The 21,585-nt window shown below is 45.3% G+C and overlaps 1 protein-coding gene across 3 annotated transcripts in view; it reads left to right on the forward strand.

The window, feature by feature from the left end:
- The window catches only part of dse (dermatan sulfate epimerase), a 35,376-nt gene that overhangs the window by 4,004 nt on the left and 9,787 nt on the right, over positions 1-21,585 (forward strand). For 2 of the 3 annotated variants that reach the window (XM_086142982.1, XM_086142983.1), the window contains exons 2-4: positions 1,275-1,728; positions 10,657-10,910; positions 20,061-20,300. In XM_086142982.1, coding sequence (XP_085999108.1) covers positions 1,319-1,728; positions 10,657-10,910; positions 20,061-20,300 — 904 coding nt within the window. In that variant the 5' untranslated portion in view covers positions 1,275-1,318. Of the gene's footprint in view, positions 1-1,274; positions 1,729-10,656; positions 10,911-20,060; positions 20,301-21,585 lie in introns of those variants that run through there. The other variant, XM_086142984.1, reaches the window with a different exon arrangement.

The raw sequence follows: 21,585 nt of genomic DNA on the forward strand, positions 1-21,585 counted from the left end.
AGATCCAGCAAAAAAAGCATCTTCCACTCCAGAGAAGCGGCAGGGAGGAAGGTTTTTTTTTTTCCTTCCAAACTTCCTTTTCTAGAGGGAAATGGAGCTGCTGCTCGTATGTTCGACGTCTATTTACCGCTACTATCTTTCCTGTAATATCTGCCTGTTTCAACAGGAACACCTGCGGCTTATTTATGCTCAATTTGCTTTTTCTTTTAAAAAATCAGTAGGTGCGTCCTATATAAAGGTGCGCCTTATAGTCCAGAATTTACGGTATACGCCGACCACAGTAAAGCTAACATCCGCTGTTTTAGCTTCTTGGGGTTACCTAGCTTTAGGACAGTGGTTCTTAACCTGGGTTTGATGGAACCCCAGGGGTTCGGTGAGTCGGCCTCAGGGGTTCGGCGGAGGTCAAGACACATCCGATTCATAGAATTGGTGATGACGCGCTCCGCCCGTCCATCACTGGATGCAGGTGATGGCGCTTCATCGCTCGACCGATCTGTGCCGCAGGGATTTCGTTGCGCTCGGTTGTCAACTTCGTGATGGTACGTCGTGTGATTCTTTTTCTTAATATTTGAATCCCTTCAGGCTAATTATGCTGAGCAAAAAAAAAAAAAAAAAAAAAAAAAGTGGTCGGGCGATTGTGTATTTATGTATAGATTCACATGTATGACGAAACATGATGGGAGTCAGCGTCCTAACTGCATGATTCTAGCAAGTTCTAGCAATTCCAGCAAAAGTAAGACAACACGTCCTTATTCCTTCATATTCATGATTGTTTTTGTGTGACAATCATGTTTTGCTGGTTTTGCTCTCGGAACACAGTGATGTTGATCCGCAGTTCATTTTGTGCGCTGGTAAAAAATATAGCTATGACTTGAATTTGAAAAATTATATTTTATTTTTCCAATAAAGAAGGGTTCAGTGAATGCGCATATGAAACCAGTGAGGTTCAGTACCTCCAACTGTGCGAGCACTTGATTGTCAAAGTATCAGAACTTACAGTACAGACAATTAAAAAGTCATCACAAGTACCATCTTTTAGCTTCCGGCAGAGAATAAGAAGGATTTTGGGGATGTTCCTCCAGAAAGTACGTTTCATCCACAACAGCGGGGCTTCTCGGGGCTCAGAGGGATATTTTTTCATTTTTTTTATTTTTTCTAATCATCTGTATGGAAGGCCCGGTCATCAGGACGACATCTGTAACTCATTACCGCCGGAATGCAGGGGCTCTAGCGCAGAATATGAGTTTGCTCTTCCAAATCCTGTCTCCTCTCAGCTGAGCTCCTTCGGCGATGCCACGGCGCCCACTCTGATGAGACGATGAGCGCCCACACCCGCGGGGCCCCCACTGTCTTCTTCATAAGTCTGCTGTGGCCCCTGCTGGCGCTGGAGCCGGACCCCAGCGGAGGAATCCCCTTCATGGGCGGCAACTACGACGGGCATCCCATGCTGTTCTTCGGCCGGGCGGACGTGGTGGAGCTGCAGCTGGCGGCGGCGGGGACTCACCGGGAGATGGCGAGGCGCATCCGCAACGCCGGGGAAACCATGCTGGAGCGTCCGGAGGAGTACCTGCCACCCTGGAACCCCGCGGAGTTCAGCGCCCGCTGGAACGAGGTGTACGGGAACAACCTCGGCGTGCTGTCCATGTTCTGCCTGCTGTACCCGCATCGCGCCGGCGCGCTGGAACTGGCCAAGGACTACATGGAGAGGATGGCCGCTCAGCCTAGTTGGTACATTTTCTGTCTTTTTTCTTTTTATTAAGAAAACAAAAAAAAAAAAAAAAAAACGGTTTGGCCGCTCTTCCTCTTTATCTGCTTCTCAAAGGACGCCCAGATCTGCTATTTCTAGATTTCCCCTCAGCCCCTCGCTGTGGACCCGCGGTCACAATCCAACGTACCGTGATGCGTTTGGCGTCCAGGAAATATGTTTAGCAGCTGTTTTCTGATCAAGCCTCCACCTCCTCCTCCTCCTCCTCCTCCCCTGCAACCCTCAACTGAAAGGAAAGGAAATTAAATACTCAGATGTGAGACGGCGGTGCGGTAGACGGGTGTGAAGCTTAGCGACACATCTGCAGCTCAGGAATGTCCGAACGTCACGTCCTGGTTTTCTTTTTGCGACATCCAGCTGTCCTGGAGCGGCAGATAACATCCGATTTTACGCATCGCTCATCGGCAAGAAGGGGTCCGTCTGAGGAGATGTTTGGAAAACATCAAAAAATGCCCCAAAAATAAAGATGATTTAATTTAAAATTGAATTTAAAACTTATTCCGTTTTGAGCAAACGTAGGCTCTTCCTCGGATGTGTGTGTGAACAAACATGTTATTGTGGCGCCATTTTTAAAGGGAATGATCATGTGATTTATTACCTTCTTTTTTTATGCACCTCTTGTTCGACATATCATGTCATTTTAACATTTTGATATTATCTTCACCATTTTTTTGAGCCTGGAAACGGATACCTTTTCACATATGCACAGACATGGAGACTAAAAGATTCTTAATCAAAGGGTTTCGGCATACGATAAAATATCAATATATATACATGGGAGGAAGAATTAGACAAAAAGAACAAAATACTACAAACAGAAAGAAAACATGCTACAACTAACGGACAAGGTTTAATATCAACTTCCTCATTTAACCCTTGTAGGGTTTTTGTGCCCAACTTGTGTTTCCAGAATAATTTCTGTTTTCGCAGGAGAAAATTTAGATGAAAAAGGAGGGAATCAATCACATGATCACTACAATATGAATTATATGTAGAATAAATAATCTGATGAGCAGATTTTTTTTAAACTTTTTTTGATCCAGCACCCGTCCTTAACCAGGCAGCAGATGTGCATGTTTTTTTTTTCCTTTTTCTATCTCTGTTTGAGGAGATACCTGTAAGGATCATGCTTGACTTGTAGGATATTAAGATATTCTGGCGAGTCCTGCGCTGCAGCGGCGGTTTGCTGGTGATTTCCCGTCCCGTGGCTTCACTTTCTGTCTTTTCTGCTCCTCTTTGACGACTCCGTCCATTAGCCTCGTCGCCTAATGCAGATGCTGCAGACTAAAATTTTCCACTTGCGCAGGCCATTAGCAGCCACTGGCCTATAAAGTCTGTTTGTGTTTACAACCCAGCTCTGCCTCATCTTAAATATCCTGGCTAGCTAGCTTCCATAACCACTGGCTAAGACTTTCTTCATCTTAAATATCCTGACAAGCTGGCTTCAGTAACCGCTGGCGAAGACTTTCATTCATCTTAAGTATCCTGGCTAGCTAGCCTCAGTAACCGCTGGCTAAGACTTACTTTCATCTTAGGTATCCTGGCTAACTAGCCTCCATAACCACTGGCTAATACTTTCATTCATCTTAAATATCCCGGCTAGCTCGCGTCAATAACCGCTGGCTAAGACTTCATTCATCTTAAGTATCCTGGCTAGCTAGCCTCAGTAACTGCAGGCTAAGACTTTCTCCATCTCAAATATCCTGGCTAGCTAGCCTCAGTAACCGCTGGCTAAGACTTTCATTCATCTTAAGTATCCTGGCTAGCTAGCTTCAGTAACCGCTGGCTAAGACTGTCATTCATCTTAGGTATCCTGGCTAACTAGCCTCCATAACCACTGGCTAATACTTTCATTCATCTTCAGTATCCTGGCTAGCTAGCTTCAGTAATCGCTGGTTAAGACTTTCATTCATCTTAAGTATCCCGGCTAGCTAGCCTCAGTCATCGCTGGTTAAGACTTTCATTCATTCATTGTCTCTACGATATCCCTATTCAGGGTCGTGGGGCTGCTGGAGCTGATCCCATTTGTTATTGGTTGATAACAAAACCGTCCATCACGGGGACGGAGACATACAACCATTCACTCTGTCATTCACATGCTGTTGTCACTTGGTCATTCTTGACCGTTTACAATTTACTGAAATTGAAGGAAACCCTTGTAGACATTGGAGAGAACATGGAGACTAGTTCAGATTACATGCTACTTCCCACCAGAATCATCCATCCATCAGCTGGAGCCTATCCTAGCTGCCTTTGGGTACACTATTAGATATACCATTGGGTACACTAATGGATATACCATTGGGTACACTATTGGATATACCATTGGATATACCATTGGGTACACCATTGGATATACCAAGGGGTACACCATTGGGTACACCGTTGGGTACACCATTTGATATACCATTGGGTACACCATTGGGTACACTACTGGATATACCATTGGGTACACTGTTGGGTACACTGGTCACAGAGCCACGTATATCGACAAACTGCGGGTCATTCACTCATTCGGGGTAAATTTCTCCAACTAACCTGCATGCAAATAGAAACCGGAAGCCCGTCCATCACGGGGACACATATCGAGACATACAACCATTCACTCTGTCATTCACCTGCCATTTAGAGATAGAGAACTTTTCACTTGGTCATTCTTGACAACTTACCCACTGCATGTTTTTGGACTGAAATTGGAGGAAACCCTTCGCAGACACGTGGGTAGAACTTGGGAACTCCAGACAGAAAGGTCCCCTTGTCAGGATCGAACCAGGGTCCCTCATGCTGCGAGGCCGCCCTTCACTCCAGAATGAACCAGCAATTGAATCAAGGGAACTTCTTGCTATGGGGGCAGAAGCACTAACCAACCTCAGTCCACCTACTGATTTTCATTGGTGGTATACAGTGTATGGGTTTGGTGCTGCTGTTTTTTTGCAGAAACTCAACTGGTTGTCCACACACACACACACACACACACACACTCGGCGATGCACCCGTCCCTTTGCATATGCAACACACCGGCCAAATGTCCGAAGTGCTGAGCTGAGCTGGCGACTGAATAAGAAATAAAATCTGTCGAAACCCAGCTGAAAATGAAGGTCGGCTTTTAAACATGTTACTTTATTTAACATCGTTAGAACTTCGTAAAAAGGTAAAAGCTGCGGCAGATGGAGGGAAAAAAAAACACAACTGTTGTCATTTATGGCCATCAAAGGAATGGGAAATATTAGAACCATCGGGATGCAAAGCATGAATCTGAAATGAGGACCGCGTGTTGCAGATTTATGATCCTCCTCGACGTCGCTGTTTGCAAAATATACGGCGCAGTGAGTTTGGCCGGTGCGCTTGAAAGTCCGCCAATCGGCCCGCGCATCCATGTTTTGTCTTCTCTAATACGATGTTTTTGTTTCGGTAAGGGGGATATTTGCGCCAAACCGGTACGCTTGGATCCTCGCGAGGCAAGCGGAAGCGTAGAAAGTCTTAACGCTCTCCTTCGCGGGGCGCCGGTTCCAACTTTTCCCGTTCTTCCCGGACGCGGATGTGAAAGCAAAATCGTCGAAAACCCTGTCGGGATCGCGGGATCTGCGATTAGCTCACCGCCGTCCCGCCGCTCGCTAAACTACGACTTCCTCTTTGCCTCGGGCGACCACTTCAGACTCCTCTTATTTACTTCTTGATATGACGGAAGAACGCGGAGAACACGCAAACTCACATTTATGACCGTAGTCTAGTCGAAATCTTCTCACCGTGGCAACGATATACTCGAGTTTAAAAGAAAACAAAGGGGTTTAGGGTTGAGAGTTGATTTTTTTTTTGATTGAACGACGCCGGTTTGCAATTGAAATTCAAGTCCGGTTGTCACGACAAGAAGATTTCGACAAGAATTCACCAGAACCGAGAAGCTCGGCAGACATTTATGACAGTATCGTCCGTATAGAGTCGCAGTGACAGGGCTGTGGTGCGACATTAATGTAAAAACTGATTGCAGAGCAGAAGATTTAAACCAGCGTGGTTTAATCAAAGAAATAAAATCTCGACCGTCACCCTTTTGTTTTCTTTTCGAGTGTATTGTCTTGTCGTTTTTTATATAGTCTCAAAACTCACAAAGCCTTTGTCTTGAGGTTCCTGAGGACGTTATGTAATTCAGCAGCAGAACTTATGAAAACAAATGAGAAGCAGTTGCCGAGAATGACCGGTCATGTCGTTTTTTTTTTTTGGGGGGTTTGTTTTCGGGTTAAGACGCCCCAAACCTTGTTTGGTCACATGCACGCAAATTTGCGTTCTAGCGCCGTCTCAGGTCTCCGTCCACGTCCACTCATGGAAATACTGGATGGAAAATTGGGTTTGAGTCCAACTGGAAGCAAAGGGAGGCGGTGAGATCCACACATCACCGCTGCCTTAAATTGCCCGTTTTTCGAATGGAGTTTGGTTGGCAGCCGCCGCGAGGCAAGGATGGCGCACACATCGCACCTGTGAATGTTTGACGAGTTCCGTTTGTTTGTTTTTACTGGCCGGTCTGGGGACGCTGACCTGATTTCCATGCAAACGGCCTTGAATTTTCTTATTTGGGATCAACTGCGAGGTAAATATTGCGGTTTTCTTTTTCTCTTAGAGTTCAATTGAACTTGAATTAAACTTGGGGGGGAAAAAAAAAAAAAAAATCCAAAACAAAGTCCATGTTTGTGAGACTGTGTTAAGTTTTGGCCTTTTTTTTTTTTTTTTTTTTTTTTTTACGTCATCCGCATTGCTGCCAAAATATCATGGTGTGGCATCAGTGCTGGGTCGGAACATAAGAAGGAAACTATTTATTTGCTCAGTATTTGCGCCCCTCCCGTGAAAGCGGGCTAACTCTGGACGACGGGAGAATCGCAACGTGACTTTGCTTGTTTTGCTTTAACGGGGACGGATCGCGACCGTCCGGCCCGGCCTGTACGAGCAGACCGAGCCGTTGAGCGATTCCAAATGTTCATTTCGGCACATCTCTGGTTACGTTCCCAGCTGCGGTCCGGCTAATGAGCGAAGTCTGAGCGGCGGGACGAATCCTACCCCTCCTCCTTCCCGTCCTAATCCTTCCTCGCTGAGCTACGTGGCTCGCGTTGTTCCCTTTGGACATTTTCAAACGGAGGAAGGGGATTTTCCAGACGCTTGTTCCGGGGTGGGGGGGGGGGGGGATTTGAGCGAACGTAGCGGCGTTAAGAGCCGCCCGTCGGACATCGGTCTGACGACTTTTCGCTCCTAGCGCTAGCTCGGCGGCGCAGAAACCAAAAAGCCGCCGAGCATATGTTCTCACATCTTGTGCGAGTTCCCCCCCCCTCCGCCCGCCTCCTTATTATGGTCACTAAAGCTCTCAGCGCCTCCGCTGAGCGGCTCCAGGATTCGGTCGGCTGCGGTATTTGTGACCTTCAATTATGTAACAACCGGAGGATCCGTGTTTCCAGCGGAGAAGTACTTTGTGGCGTACCGGTGCCCGTCTTCTTCCTAATGTCAGCCACACTGTGGCTGAGGACATGTTTTAGCGGATCACCTTAAACTCCATGTGTTTTTTTCTTTCAATGCTCTTGAAAAACTAGCTTTAACCTAAAAAAAAAAACTAAAAAAACTGCAATATTTCATTTCACTGTGCAATATTCAGAACCGTGCAATATTTCATTTCATAACAGCCACACGACAATTTTTCCTTTTATCATACTATTGTGCACTCCTTACCTCACTTGTTACTAAGACACTTACAGTTTTATCACTTGTTTACTAAGACACTTTATAGTTTCACTGAGACACTTTATAGTTTATTTTTATTTCTAATTCTGCCTTTTTCTTTTTATTATTTATTACTGTTATATTTTCTGTAACTCTGGCACAACAATTTCCTTCGGGATTAATAAAGTTGTTCTTATCTTATCTTCAACCACTCTGTGGAGCATCAGCCCTGCAGCCATCCAGGCTCGGGACTGACCTCTTCCCCAACTTGCACTCTGTATCCTCCATTTTCATGATATTTATTTCTATTTTTTGCATGTTTACCGTATATATTCCCGCCTGCTTACCTCTTGTCCGGCGTCAATTTGTTGTCTTGCGGGTCAAAAGTGACCCGCTACCGTGTTCAGCTGTTGAAAAAACACCTAAACCTATTTTTTTTCCAACTTGAAATTTTATAATTTTTCCTAAAGAGACCCCATCATTAGAAAAAGTGATACTTCTTTTTTGTTTATTTTATTTTATTTCTCCTTTATTTAACCAGGAAAGTCTCATTGAGATTAAAAACCTCTTTTTCAAGGGAGTCCTGGCCAAGAGGCAGCAAAAGAATACAATTACATTTAAAATGAAATTAAAATAACATACAAATCATATAAAACAGTTACAAATCTGTGAAGTCGTCTCGAGTGCTTTCAATCTGGACAAAAGCCTTTTTTCCCAGATCCGTGCGGACAAATGGAACAGAATTCGAACGTAAACCATAGGAATCAACACTTCTCTGTGTGATTACGTTACAAATGTCAGACGGCAACAGTCCCAGCATAGCCTTGTAGATGAAAGTGCACCAGTGAATAAATCTCCTGGGGTACAAAATGTTCGCTTTATGTTTCCACTAGGGTACAAAGATTGTCTTATGGGTCATTTTCGACCGGTAGGACAAGGGGAGTAAACACAATGTTAAGATCGGGTTAAGAAACGTTGCCACCACCTCTGCTTCGAGTCTGTTTGCTGGCGGTAACACAATCCAGGTGCGGCGCCAGGGTTTTGCGTCCACCTCTTATCCCGAACGCCTGTCATTCGTGCTGGTGTGATGTACGTAAATATGTACGTCTGTTTAGAACGTTGTCTAACGTTGTCAAAATCCAACTAGGAAGCCAACATTCCTGGTTGGATTCCCCGAATGTGTCGAAGTGTTGTTGAGCAAGAACCCGTAACTGCTCCCCTGCCGCTGGCGGACAGTCATGGTCATGGTTCACCCATGATTGGTTCATTGCAGAGAACGAATTTCCCCATGAGGGATTAATAAAGGATAAATCAAAACAATGTAACGGCATGTGGACGTGGAATTCTTCTCCTTGGTGATACCGATGTCGTTTTGTTTTCTCCTTTTCTGTTCCTTTTTCTGGTTGCACTTGAGCCGGGGTGCTCGAAACGTCGATCCAGTCGATCGCAAGGGTAGCCTATCGTCCATCCCGTCACTTGATTGATATACAGGCCGGCCAATCAGATGACATCTGATTTTTTACCGCACAAACAACGGAGCTAAGTGCAGCAAAACTAACAAGCTAGCAAGCAACTTTTAGCCCTTGGTTTTTTTCTCTTAAACTTAAGAAAAGAGAGAGTGGGGGAGCTGGATCCAGAAAGAAGACAAAAACGTATCACTTTTATTGGGAATGGGAGGTGGACTTTTTTTTTCACAATGACATTTTCAGAGTGCCTTTGCCTCCTCATCTGCCGGTCTAGCATCGCAATACCAAAGAAGGGTAACATGGAGCGGTATTTTCGTAAAAATGCGACACGGACGTCCCGCCGAAAAGCGAGCTGAGAGGAGAAAGGCCAAGGAACTAAAATCCCAGTTATTCGGACAGCAGTCACTTTTCACGCAACAAACTCAAAAAGTGGAAGCCGCGACCAAAGAGTGAACATGGGTAATGACAAAATATGTACCGTAATTTTCGGACTATTGAGCGCACCTCAATATTAGCCGCAACGGCTAGCCGATCGCTATCTCGGACTTCCTCCTGCGCGCTAAAACCGTCAAAGTCGTCTTCTTCGGTGTTGAACGGACCCAGAATTTAGCGTCGTGAAGCTCGTTAGCAACCCCCCCCCAAAAAAAGTCCATATATTAGCCGCATTAGCCGAAATTACGGTACATATTTATTTTGTGTTGTGGAATATTGGCTGATGCGGTGACGCGAGGTACATCTACATCTTACTTTGCATTTTTGTTGCGGGCAGATCATTTTGACTTGGTCATTTTAGAAGTAGCTCACATGCTGAAAAAGTGTGAGCGCCTCTGCACGTGAGCATACCGCGCAAATCGTACCCCGAAACGTCCGGCGGTACAGCTTTGTTTGCTATGTTTAGCTGCTAGCTCCCCGGAAACATGGAGAAACACGCCATGAGCTTTAACACCTCGCTCTCGTCATCCATGAGTCGTGTCGGGGAAAGGAAGTTATTTATACGAAATTGCCGATTTTGTCCATCTACCCCTTAAGGATGCTCCTGTACCTGCCGCAGTACAAAGTGCAGCCGCAAAGGTTCTTCGTAAATCAAACATCCTTCACTTTGGCATCATCGAATCTTACCGAAACACGCCGAAATACAAAATTGATTTATCTCCTGTTGTTTTCTCATGATCCGACAAACCTTCTCAGATTTTGAAACCACCGCGCCGCCGCCCTTCTTTTATTTATTTTTTTTAAACTCAAATATATGCGATAACGTAGCTGGAAAAAAAATCACCCGCCGGTTGACGGAGCAAGTTTGTCGAATGGAAAGCGGGAATGCCGGAGGCCCCGAGGCCGAGACAATGTGAATCTGTAGAAACTTGTCCACCAACCACGTCTGGAGATGAAACATTTCCAGCCTTTGAATCTGGGGTTACATCAACATGCCCACCTTTTGCGTTTCCCAAAAAAAAATGTGCTTTTTCGACCGAAACGCGGTGACTTCAGCTTTCCGAGAGCTTTTAAAAACAGGAGATTGTGCACTCACGCGCTCTTTAGCCTCCTCTCATGTGTCTTTTTATTGGGTATAAAAGACAATTTAGCATTGTTTCTTTTTGCTCCGTATGCAAACGGCCTCACAGCTGTGAGAATTACAAGCACTTTGGATTGGAGAGAAACCAGTAGGGGTTGGTTTTCTACAAGAAAACCCGTCTTGTGTTCACCTTCTTCTCGTCTCCCTTTCGGCAGGTTGGTGAAAGACGCCCCCTGGGACGAAGTACCGTTAGCGCACTCCTTGGTCGGGTTCGCCACCGCCTACGACTTCCTCTACGAGTATTTGAACAAAGGGCAACAGGAGCGTTTCCTGCAGGTCATCGGGAACGCCTCGCGCCTCATGTACGAGAAGTCCTACGTCCGAGGCTGGGGGTTCCAGTACCTTCACAACCACCAGCCCACCAATTGCGTCGCCCTTCTCACGGGAAGCCTCGTTTTCATGACCCAAGGTGAGTGTTGATATCTTATCTTACTCGTTCCCCGGAGAAGGTTCGGATTTGGTCGACGGCAAAACAAAGAACAAGCTTGCTAACATTTCCCGGGAAAATGGCGCTTTGTCTGCGGGAGATGATTGAAAGGAAAAAGGTGATGCTGTACGGCCTACAAACTGCAACGATGACGAAAAGTCAGGAAGCTGGAGGTTGCAGAGATGAAGATGTTGAGGTTCTCTTTGGGAGCGACCAGGATGGAGAGGATCAGGATGGAGTCCATCAGAGGGACGGCACATGGTAGATGTTCTGGAGAGAAGGTCTGAGATGGTTGGGTCTTGGACACAATTGGAGGTCAAGAGGAAGATTTCTGGAAGTTGTGAGAGAAGATATGAAGTTAGTTGGTGTGAGAGGGGAGGATACAGAGATGGAGAAGGTTGACTCGCTGTGGCGACACCTGAAGCCCGAAGGAGAAGAAACGATAAGATGAACTTTAACAATGGTAGGAGCGAATTCCCGATGCCATTTATTCATGCAGGGGTCGGCAACCCGGAACACCCAAAGAGCCATTTGGACTCGGTTTCCTCGGAAAAGAAAACACTGGGAGCCGCAATTACTTTTTGACGTCTAAAATAAAGGTACCGCTGTATATATTTCTTTTTATTACCTTCACACTTTGTATAAACAAGTGTGTTGCTTCTGAAATTCACAAAGTATTACAGAGAAAATTAATTTATTTATGTAATGAACTCATTTTGAGCTTTCAGAGCGTGTAGCGGAGCCTTGACCTGAATTTTAAAAATAAATCGGGAAAAAAAAAATCACTGTGTCAGTAAACAATAAAAAATAAATATTTGCAAAATATCTTCATAAATATTTATTTTACCTGGTTTATGGGACTTCTGCTCCTGAACTTCTGCGCACGGCATCTGCAAATCGGGACTTTACCGGCGTCCGCGAGTGTGACGTTTATTTTGAGCGGCGAAAGATAATAAATATAATTTTATTTAATATTTCAAGATCACAATAATCTTCCAACTTAGAACTAAAAGTTAAAAATAGGAATGAACATTAATGAAATACACTTCAATTAAATATTTATCATTTATTTTCCCAAGCCACTCGGAGCCGCGGGTTGCAGACCCCTGATATAGTGTATTCATATATTTTCTGCATCTATGATATAAATGGTATTTAATTTTGTAAAAAGAATTTTAATTGAATTTTACTTTATTTTTTTACCAATTTTTTTTTCTTTTCTCCTTAGTCTAGAATATGGCTATTTCAGCACGGAAAAAAAAGTTCAAATACTGCAAAAAAAAACCAAAAAAAAACGATAAGATAAGATAAACTTTATTGATCCCCATCGGGGAAATTCCTTTGTCACAGCAGCGTAACAGTTATAATGTCGAAAAATAAAAAAAAAGTTAAATAAATATAAAGAGAGAGATAGAAGATAAAGACATAGACAGCAACGACAACATCAGGGATAATAACAGACAATAGGAAGGAACCGTAAGAGTGAAAAATACGTAACTAGTACTAAATGACAAGAATAAAATAAACAAAAATAGCCAAGAATCAGAAAGACACCAGATTTAGTGCCCGAGATAAACTTTATTGATCCCTATCGTGGAAATTCCTTAATGACGTGAACGCCCGAAAGACCCGACGGTCTGCTCGGAAATACGTGGACACCGGACCGGAATCAAGGCTAGCTTGTTTCACGCCGTCGTCGTGAAAGCTTTCATTTAGGTGAGCGCGTCGGAACCGGGGTTTTTTTTTTTTTTTTTTTTTTTCCCTCGGCAGGACTCGCATGAGGTCAGTAAGTTTCCCGTAAACAAGTCCTACAAACGGCTCAAAACGTAATTACCCTCAGAGTCTTCAAACCCTTTCCATTCCGTTGTCACGGCTAACGCTCGGCGCCGCTCTACGGAAGATAGTGAGGAAAGTCTTACAGGGCCTGAAATAATTTCACTGTTCAAAATCTTACACCCTTTTTTTTTTTCTTTTATATCAGGCTTTTCCCCGGTGACATACAACTTCTTCAGAGCGCTAGTCACGGTGACCTAAAAACATGTTCTGCTGGCTGCGTTAAGACGCTTAATCTCCCCTAAAAGGAATTTCATTCATCTTTGTTTCACTGCAGAGCTTTTATTGTTACACCGTTGGATTAGTCATGAATTTTAAATTTTCTACAGAGCAAGCCAATAGCGCACGGTGGAAGTTTACCATAATAGCGAATTAGAAAAGTAAAACAAATCACATGTTAATTGCTGTCAGCTTCTGCCTCTGCGCACGCCGACAGCAGATATGATGCCGGTCCGCCGGCGTGCGTTTTGTCACGAACGTCGGCGTATCAGATCGAGATGATGCAAAATTTTAGATTCTGCATGGTTACATAACGCAGGACCTGCAAATCTGTGGTTACGAGGCGGAGCTGAAATGTCGAGTTTCACCGCCAGGATGTGAGATTGCGCCCGTTGCGGTCGACTGATCCAGATCAATCCCCACCCGCTAGAAGAGGAAGATGAAAAACGGCGCTCTGGGTTAAATCTTCGCCATCTTAGGACTCATTTATTCTCACGTTATGTACCTAAACGGCAGCGTCCGCATCCTTCCTGTGTTTGCTTGACGTTGCCTCGGCTGTTAAGCATCGCATCCGCTCGACGATAACAAACACGGCAACGCTGGAGGTCACGCGCTAAGAAAGAAGCGGCGCAGTTGACTGTTAGCGCTTCTCCGCTTGCTAAGCTGCTGCTGCTGCTGCTGCTCGGCGCTTATCGGTCGCCGTAGCAACTGGTTTCTGGTCTTCCGTTCGTCTCTTTGCGGTGCGATGCTCGGAATCCCGAGTGCACCCCCGGAAGGAAAAAGAGATTGCGTTTTTTATCGTAGAAATGAGGCCCTCATTAAACCAAGGTTACCGTATTTTACGGGCTATACGTCGCTGCGGAGTACAAGTCGCACCAGCCATGAAATGCGTAATAAAGAAGGAAAAAACATATTTAAGTCGCACTGGAGTATAAGTCGCATTTTTGGGGGGGAAATTTATTTAATAAAATCCAACACCCAGAATAGACATTTCATCTTGAAAGGCAATTTAAAATGAAAATGTAATAGAGAACAACAGGCTGAACAAGTATAGCCTATATGACGCATAAACAACGAACTGAGAACGTGCCTGCTAGGCTATGCTAACGTAACATATTACGGTAATAGTCATTCAAATAGCGATAGCATATAGCACATGCTACGACCGAACAATCGGTGTCACTCTTAATCACTAAATCCAAGGAAATCTTCTTCTTCGGTGTCACTTCTGAACAACTCCGCCAACTCCGAAGGTAGACCGTGCACTACTTCCTCTTCTACCTCTTCTATCGCGACGTCAGAGTCTTCGTCACTTGCAGTTCCAATCATTTCAGCCTTTCTGGATCCCGACAGGACGGCGTCCTTCCTCTGATAGAGAGGCGATTGCGTCGCATGAAGCGGTAACACCAGGAAGCTCCTCACGCAAAGTCATTTATATTCATCTCCTTGGCAACTACCTGGGTGTGACGACGCAACTGTCCCGTTGACAAGCCTCTCCCGGCAGCACCTTGTTCAAGCACCGTGTGAGAACTCGTTCCTGTAGCCGCGGCCAGCTAGCTTTTAGCCCGCGATTAGCTTTTTTAGTTTTCTTCATTTCAGTAAGAGTAACCTCCACTTTTCGCCAGTCCCTTACAAGTTTCTCACTAACGTCAAACTTTCTTTCTGCCGCTCGATCACTATTTTCGGCTCCATATTTCACTACTTCCGGCTTGTAACCTGCAGAATAGGATTTTCTTTTCGGTGCCATTTTTGTTCAGCCCTTCTCAGCTGTTTTTATAAGTTAGCGCAAATGTTGAAATGATCCATTTTCATAGGTACACAAGTCGCTGGTAGCTTCTTTTTTCACAACGCACTTCTGCCATGACCCGCCCCCCCTGAATTTTGATTGGTTGGCATGGACACACTCACATCAGAGCAAGAGAGCTCAATAATTTTCACACATAAGTCGCTCCAGAGTGTACGAAAAAAAAACTGCGACTTATAGTCCGAAAAATAGGGTACATTGCAGTGACGCCCCTCGGTAGCAGTTGCATAACAACTTCCAGGTGATGTATCACCGCTTTCTAGAAGGATATATCTGCTCAGAGCAGGAGAGTCAAGTCCGTTGAATACAATGAAGTGGGAGATTCAGTTTCAGAACTAAAACCGTACATAAAGTAAGTGGTCGCGGTCCAGCGGCGCAGGAGATACCACAATACCACAAGTTTTGTTTAGAGACTTAGAGAATGACTAACATCGTGGAGCTTTCTCTCTCGGTCAGCCGGCTTAGCGCCGTTGGTTGAAGACGTCCAGAGAGGCTTCCAAACTGGGACCGACGTCAAACCGGAGCTAATCGTTGATCGATCGGGATTGGAAAAACACCGCGTTCTTTCAGCGCGTTTTACGAGAGTGGCTTTGTGTTTTTTGCGAGTCGTTCGTATTTTTCAAAAGGCGCTTTGTCTCGAAGCCGCCGGCTTCGGCTATTTATTGGTTTCTCAAACCTCAGTATGGTTGCGACAGGAACTCACGGTGTAGAAGGTCGGAGGTTGTCATCAGTTGAACGTCCGCCTCTCCAACGGGAACGTCATCTGTCCTGCAGACGATCGGGTTCCGAAGGGAACTTCATGGAAAGACGCCGTGGAAACGGTCGCCCCGGAATTTACGACACTCTAAAGAGCCATGCCGCGGCTCAATTGCTGCTTTGTTTTGGTCTTGTAGCGAGGAGAGGGCCGGCACTACCTGGGAAAGGTCGGCAGCTGCTGGGTTTATTTAAAGTTTTGTTTGTTTGAAGCCCGTAGTTAAGGATTACAACGCGTGCAAAAACAAAATAAAGACTCCGTTTGCCGTCTCCGGCGCGTGAGTTCCAACTCGGTTTATTCTAAAATGACCGCGGCAGTTACATTGTTTTGTCTGCCGAAAACAATATTATACCTTTTCAAAAGGCGCTGAAACGAAAAATTGTTCAGGACGTCATCCGTGGTCGGTCCTCGCCGAGCGACGAGAAGGTACACAAGGAGACCGCAGAGACTCGAGGAACACACACATCGCAGCTGCAGAGGTTTTCTTGTCGAAAGCTGGACGTTTAACGTTTAAGTGGACAGGAGTGTGCATTTATGCACAGTTTGTATTTCCAGACACACACACATACCGCTCTCTGGTCTCCCATTCTGGACCCGGATCTACCCGAGTAGCCCTGGCTGGAAAAAAGACAAGGTTCACTTGTGTAAAAACTGGGGGTTTTAGTGCTTCTGAGGCACAGACTTGGTCTACTGTCCAACGCTCTCAAGTTGGGAAGTTCTTCTGTGAGCCTCTGTCGAGGGATTTTGTGCATCGGTGAAGGGACGCGCCATTTTTAGCTTGAATGGTTCTTGACGCTGTTGAGCTACTGAACCTTTGTAAAAGTTAGATCGTAAACAAGAGCAAGACGGACCAAGGTTGGCTTCTTGTTACGCACAGGCAAAGCTAAAGGGAGTTTGTACCAACAGATTGTTGCCGCGTATCAGTTGCTAGTTTTGTCTGTAAACAAGTGGTTTCCCAAACTCTTTGGCACCCCTCCCAGGGAGCACCTGTGGCTCAGGTGGTGTAGCGGCGTCCCTTCAATCACAAGGACGGTTTGATTCTCTCCCGAGGTAATCTTGGGCACGACCCTGATGCAGCTCATTTGAAGCCCTGCCCGTTGGTCTGCGATCAAATCGATGAAAAGGAAAAGACGACCATAAATAGGCATACATGTCATACCACCAGGAACAGGCCAAATCTGGACAAATGCAAGAAAAACAAAATAACAAATACATTTTGGTCTCAAGGGGTGGAGTGATTCACAGCAAGAAGGTCCCGGTTTCCTCCCACACTCCAAAAACATGCAGTAGGTTGATTTAGGAGATCTTAAATTGTCTGGACGTGTGAATAAACGAGTGAACGGTTGCTAGTCTCTATATGTAGCCCTGCGATCAACAATGCCAGCTGAGATGGGCTCCGGTAACCCTGCAACCCTGACTGCGAGATAACAACTATCTAGCTTAACCATCCCATTCTCCTCTTAGTTTGAGGTTGTTGCTAACTATTACCAAAGTTATCTTAGCATTGGTGGAATGAATGAGATGTCAGGGGAGGTTCCCAGTCGTCCAGGTCACGGCGAATTCTTGGTGAAATCTTCTTGTTGCAGCAACTGGACTCGAATTTCTTTACATGAAGATGTTTCACTCCTCATCCGTGAGGCTTCTTCAGTTCTGAAAAAGCTTCTTTAAGTAAAGAAATTCAAGTCCAGCTAGAAGATTTCAACAAGGTATGAATGAGAGTAACTGTTAGCGGCGCTAATTAGCTTATTTATCCATAAACAAACTTTTTTTTCCCCCTTTATAGGGAAAAAATAAACAGAGGACCTCGAGCAAGATCGCTCGACATCCCTAAGAAGTTGATGGTAGTTGAGATATGTTTATTTTTGAATGTTGTCATTGATCTTCCCTGCGAGAGTCCCTAAGAGCCCTCGCCGCTGCGAGGCCTCGCCATGGACTGTGAAAGCTGTCGAAGCGCAGCTTTGCGTCAGTGTGTGGTCGCGGGAGAGTCTCGTTTGATGGTAAGTGCTCGGCCCGTCTGGCCGGCGATCCTAAAAACTGCTGGCGAGGACGGGCGCCAGCCAGATACCGCCGATGGCCTCGGGGTTCCTCCCTGAACTGCGGCCGGAGTGTGTATCCAGCAGAGTGTTTTCATAGTAAACGCTGTGTGTGATCGGGTGTGAGACAGGCAGAATAGTGTCTGATAGTCTAGAGTTAAAAAAAAAATAGCTTCAATAGCTTTTCTCTGGAGTGGAGGAGGATTTTTACCTGAATCTGAAAACCAGAATGAAATCCATGAATTTAATCCTGATCGGTCAAATCCTGTTGAAACAGGCAGATATTAACGCAGCAAGATGTTACAGGAAAGATTTTTTTGAAAACTTTGAATGAAATAAATGACGGTAACAAGTAGCGGTACATAGATGTCGAACTTACTAGCAGCAGCTTGATTTCCTTCTAGAAAAGGAAGTCTAGAAGAGATAAAAACCTTCCTCCCCGCCTTTTCTCTGGAGTGGAGGATGATTTTTTGATGAATCTGAAAACCGGTATGAAATCCATGAATTTAATCCTGATTGGTCAAATCCTTTTTTTTGTTTCTTTTTTCCCCATTTTCTCACTCTCAACACATAGGAGTCACTGTGGACTATCATGTTTGCAGATGACATTGTGATCTCTAGCAAGAGCAGGTGGAGGAACATCTAGAGAGGTGGAGGTATGCTCTGGAAAGGAGAGGAATGAAGGTTCACCAGAGAAAGACAGAGGAACCCAGGTGAAATGTGGAGAATACAGGGAGTGGAGATGAAGAAGGTGGAGGTACTTAAGGTCAACAATCCAGAGCAACAGAGAGCGTGGAGAACGACCTAGAAACACTAGGAACGACTAAAAGACAGGAGGCAGAGCTGGAGGTCGCAGAGATGAAGATGCTGAGGTTCGACCAGGATGGAGAGGATCAGGAACGAGTCCAACAAAGGGACGGCACATGTTGGATGTTTGGTAGAGAAGGTCAGAGATGGTTGGGTCATGGACGGAGGAGGGAGAGGGAATATATCGCAAGACAGATGCTGGAATTGGAGGTCTCGTCCAGGGATCGGCAACTCTTCCATCTTTACACTGCGGCTCCGAGTGGCTTGGGAAAATAAATGATAAATATTTAATTGAAGTGTATTTCATTTGTGTTAATTCCTTTTTTCAACTTCAAGTTTTAAGTTGGAAGATTATTGTGATCTTGAAATATTAAATGAAATTATATTTATTATTTTTCGCCGCTCAAAATAAACGTCACACTCGCGGAAGCCGGTAAAGTCTCGATTTTCTGATGCCGTGCGCAGAAGTTCAGGAGCAGAAGTCCCATAAACCAGGTAAAATAAATATTTATGAAGATATTTTGCAAATATTTATTTTTTATTGTTTACTGACACAGTAAAATTTTTTTTTTCCAGATTTATTTTCAAAATTCAGGTCAAGGCTCCGCTACACGCTCTGAAAGCCCAAAGCTCAAAATGAGTTCATTACATGAATAAAATTTAATTTTGTCTGTAATACTTTGTGAATTTCAGAAGCAACACACTTGTTTGTACAAAGTGTAAAGGTAATAAAAAGCAATATTTACAGTGGTACCTTTATATCCTATCCAGGATGGATAGGATAATATCACAAACTGGGATAAAATATTCCATGGTTTTGATCCAGAGTACAACCACGTCCACCATTACTTCACTTATGAATATTGCTAATGTCTGCTAGCATGTATCTGTTATTATTAGCACAACCTCTGCTGCTATTTATTGTATTCATTGATATTTATATTTGTCACTATTTATATTATTGTTTACGTCTAGTTGTGTATTTGTTGCCCATTGTCATCCCTGATGCTGCTGTTTTTTTGTTTTTTTTTGGACTTGCTGTCTCCTGTCTTATGTTTTCCTTTCAGTTTATATCTATATTCATATTAATTTCCTTTTTTTGACACAACTGTTGAGCAGCTGTGACAAAGAAATGTCCCCGATGGGGATCGATATAGTTTATCTTATCTTAGTAGGAGTACTATATAGGCCACACTTGCTCATTTTTAAAAGAAAAAAGAAATAACTGGCACTTGTCCATAAACCGCAGGTGTTCAGATTGAAACATGAGATATTTAATGAGATTTTTTTTTTGAAAAGTTTTAGTAACAGATGCTGCGCTTACGTGCAGCAGCTTTATTTCCTTCTTCATTCTTTATTTCTGCGCGTCTTTTTCATGATGGAGGTGTGCAAAAAGCACAAAACGACCAATCTGAAGAATGATTATAAATGCTAGTAGGTTTGCCCGAAGGAAGGAAGCTACTGTAATTACCCGATTAAAAAAAAATCCATAAACTAGCCGCATCATTCTAAAAGCCGCAGTTCTCAAAACGTGTTGAAAAAGTAGCAGCTTTTTTTCCGGAATTTTCGGTCGTAACGGTCATAGTAGCGAAGAGCGAGCCTTTATTTTCTGTGTTTTTATTCACGCATGTCGTCCTGTTTATGAGGTGTCACTGATGGAAGTGTCTCCTCTTGCTCTCCAGGATACCTCCAGGAGGCCTACCTGTGGACCAAGCAGGTCCTGTCCATCATGGAGAAGTCCTTGGTTCTTCTGCAGGACGTGACGGACGGCTCCCTGTACGAGGGCGTCGCCTACGGGACCTACACCACCCGCTCCCTCTTCCAGTACATGTTCCTGGTGCAGCGCCACTTTTCCATCGGCCACTTCGACCACCCCTGGCTGCTGCAGCACTTCGCCTTCATGTACAGAACCATCCTGCCCGGTAACCACGGCGACTTCGCCACAATGTTGTCATACAACAAGGAGCATCTTCAAAAGGGGATCGGGGGAAATTTGTGGCGTCTTGCTAGCTCGGTTCTGGTGGCGTCTTGCAAGCTCGGCTCTCCTGGGGTCTTGCTAGCTCGGTTTTCCTGGCGTCTTGCTAGCTTGGCTCTTGTGGCGTCTTGCTAACTCGGTTTTCCCTGGCGTCTTGCTAGCTTGGCTCTCGTGGCGTCTTGCTAGCTTGGCTCTCGTGGCGTCTTGCTAGCTCGGTTCTCATGGCATCTTGCTAGCTTGGTTCTCGTGGTGTCTTGCTAGCTCAGTTCTCGTGGTGTCTTGCTAGCTCGGTTTTCCTGCCGTCTTGCTAGCTTGGTTCTCGTGGCGACTTACTAGCTTGGTTCTCGTGGTGTCTTGCTAGCTCAGTTCTCGTGGCATCTTGCTAGCTCGGTTCTCGTCCCATCTTGCTCACTCTGTTCTCGTGGCAACTTGCTAGCTTGATTCACCTGGCATCTTGTTAGCTTGGTCCTCATGTCGTCTTGTTAGCTTGGTCCACGTGGCGTCTTGTTAGCTTGGTCCTCGTGGCGTCTTGTTAGCCCGGTCCTCGTGGCAACTTGCTAGCTTGGTTCTCCTGACGTCTTGCTCGCTCGGTCCTCGTGGCGTCTTGCTAGCTCGGTTCTCATGCAAGATGTCTCCTGCTAGTCTCAAACTTGGCATTTGTGGTTGGTCGCATCGGTTCGGATTAGCCGAAAAGACCGATAATTACAGTTAAAGTCAGTAAATGAGTCATCGGAGAGTAGCATGAATGCGACCAGTGTGTCTACGGAGACTTTCCTCTGTCCTCCCAAAATTGATTTATTGCTGTTTCTTGTTCAGCCAGTCAGACACGCCACGGCGGCGAGCGACCCTCAACCAGGAAAACATCTGGGGACTCGCATCTGGGATGCTCCTTTTAGGCCGAGACGGCAAAAAACACGTGTGACATTTTGACCCTCGTGCCTCTGGAAGGCGACGCGGGACCCGCTGGAATCCGCGATACGCCGGGGGTTTGGCGGGCGCAACAGTTTGTGTATTGTGGCTACGCCGGCGCTGCTACTCGCAGAAAACACCTCTAATTGCGCGAGGTAGGAGGCCCCGAGGTCCGGTCGGGGGCCCCACAATCACGGCTTTCTCCCTCCATCAGACGGGGAAGACAAGGCCAGATTATCCCGAGCCGCTCAGCGCACCGCTTTGATTGCTGTTCCCGGAGTGTGTGTTGACAGAAAGCAAATTGTAACGAGAGCGTGACTAAC

The sequence above is a fragment of the Fistularia commersonii genome, chromosome 36 (assembly GCF_037954325.1).
Source record: "Fistularia commersonii isolate RoL2024-O1a breed Wild chromosome 36, RoL_Fcom_v1.0, whole genome shotgun sequence".
In the NCBI taxonomy this organism is placed as follows: domain Eukaryota; kingdom Metazoa; phylum Chordata; class Actinopteri; order Syngnathiformes; family Fistulariidae; genus Fistularia; species Fistularia commersonii.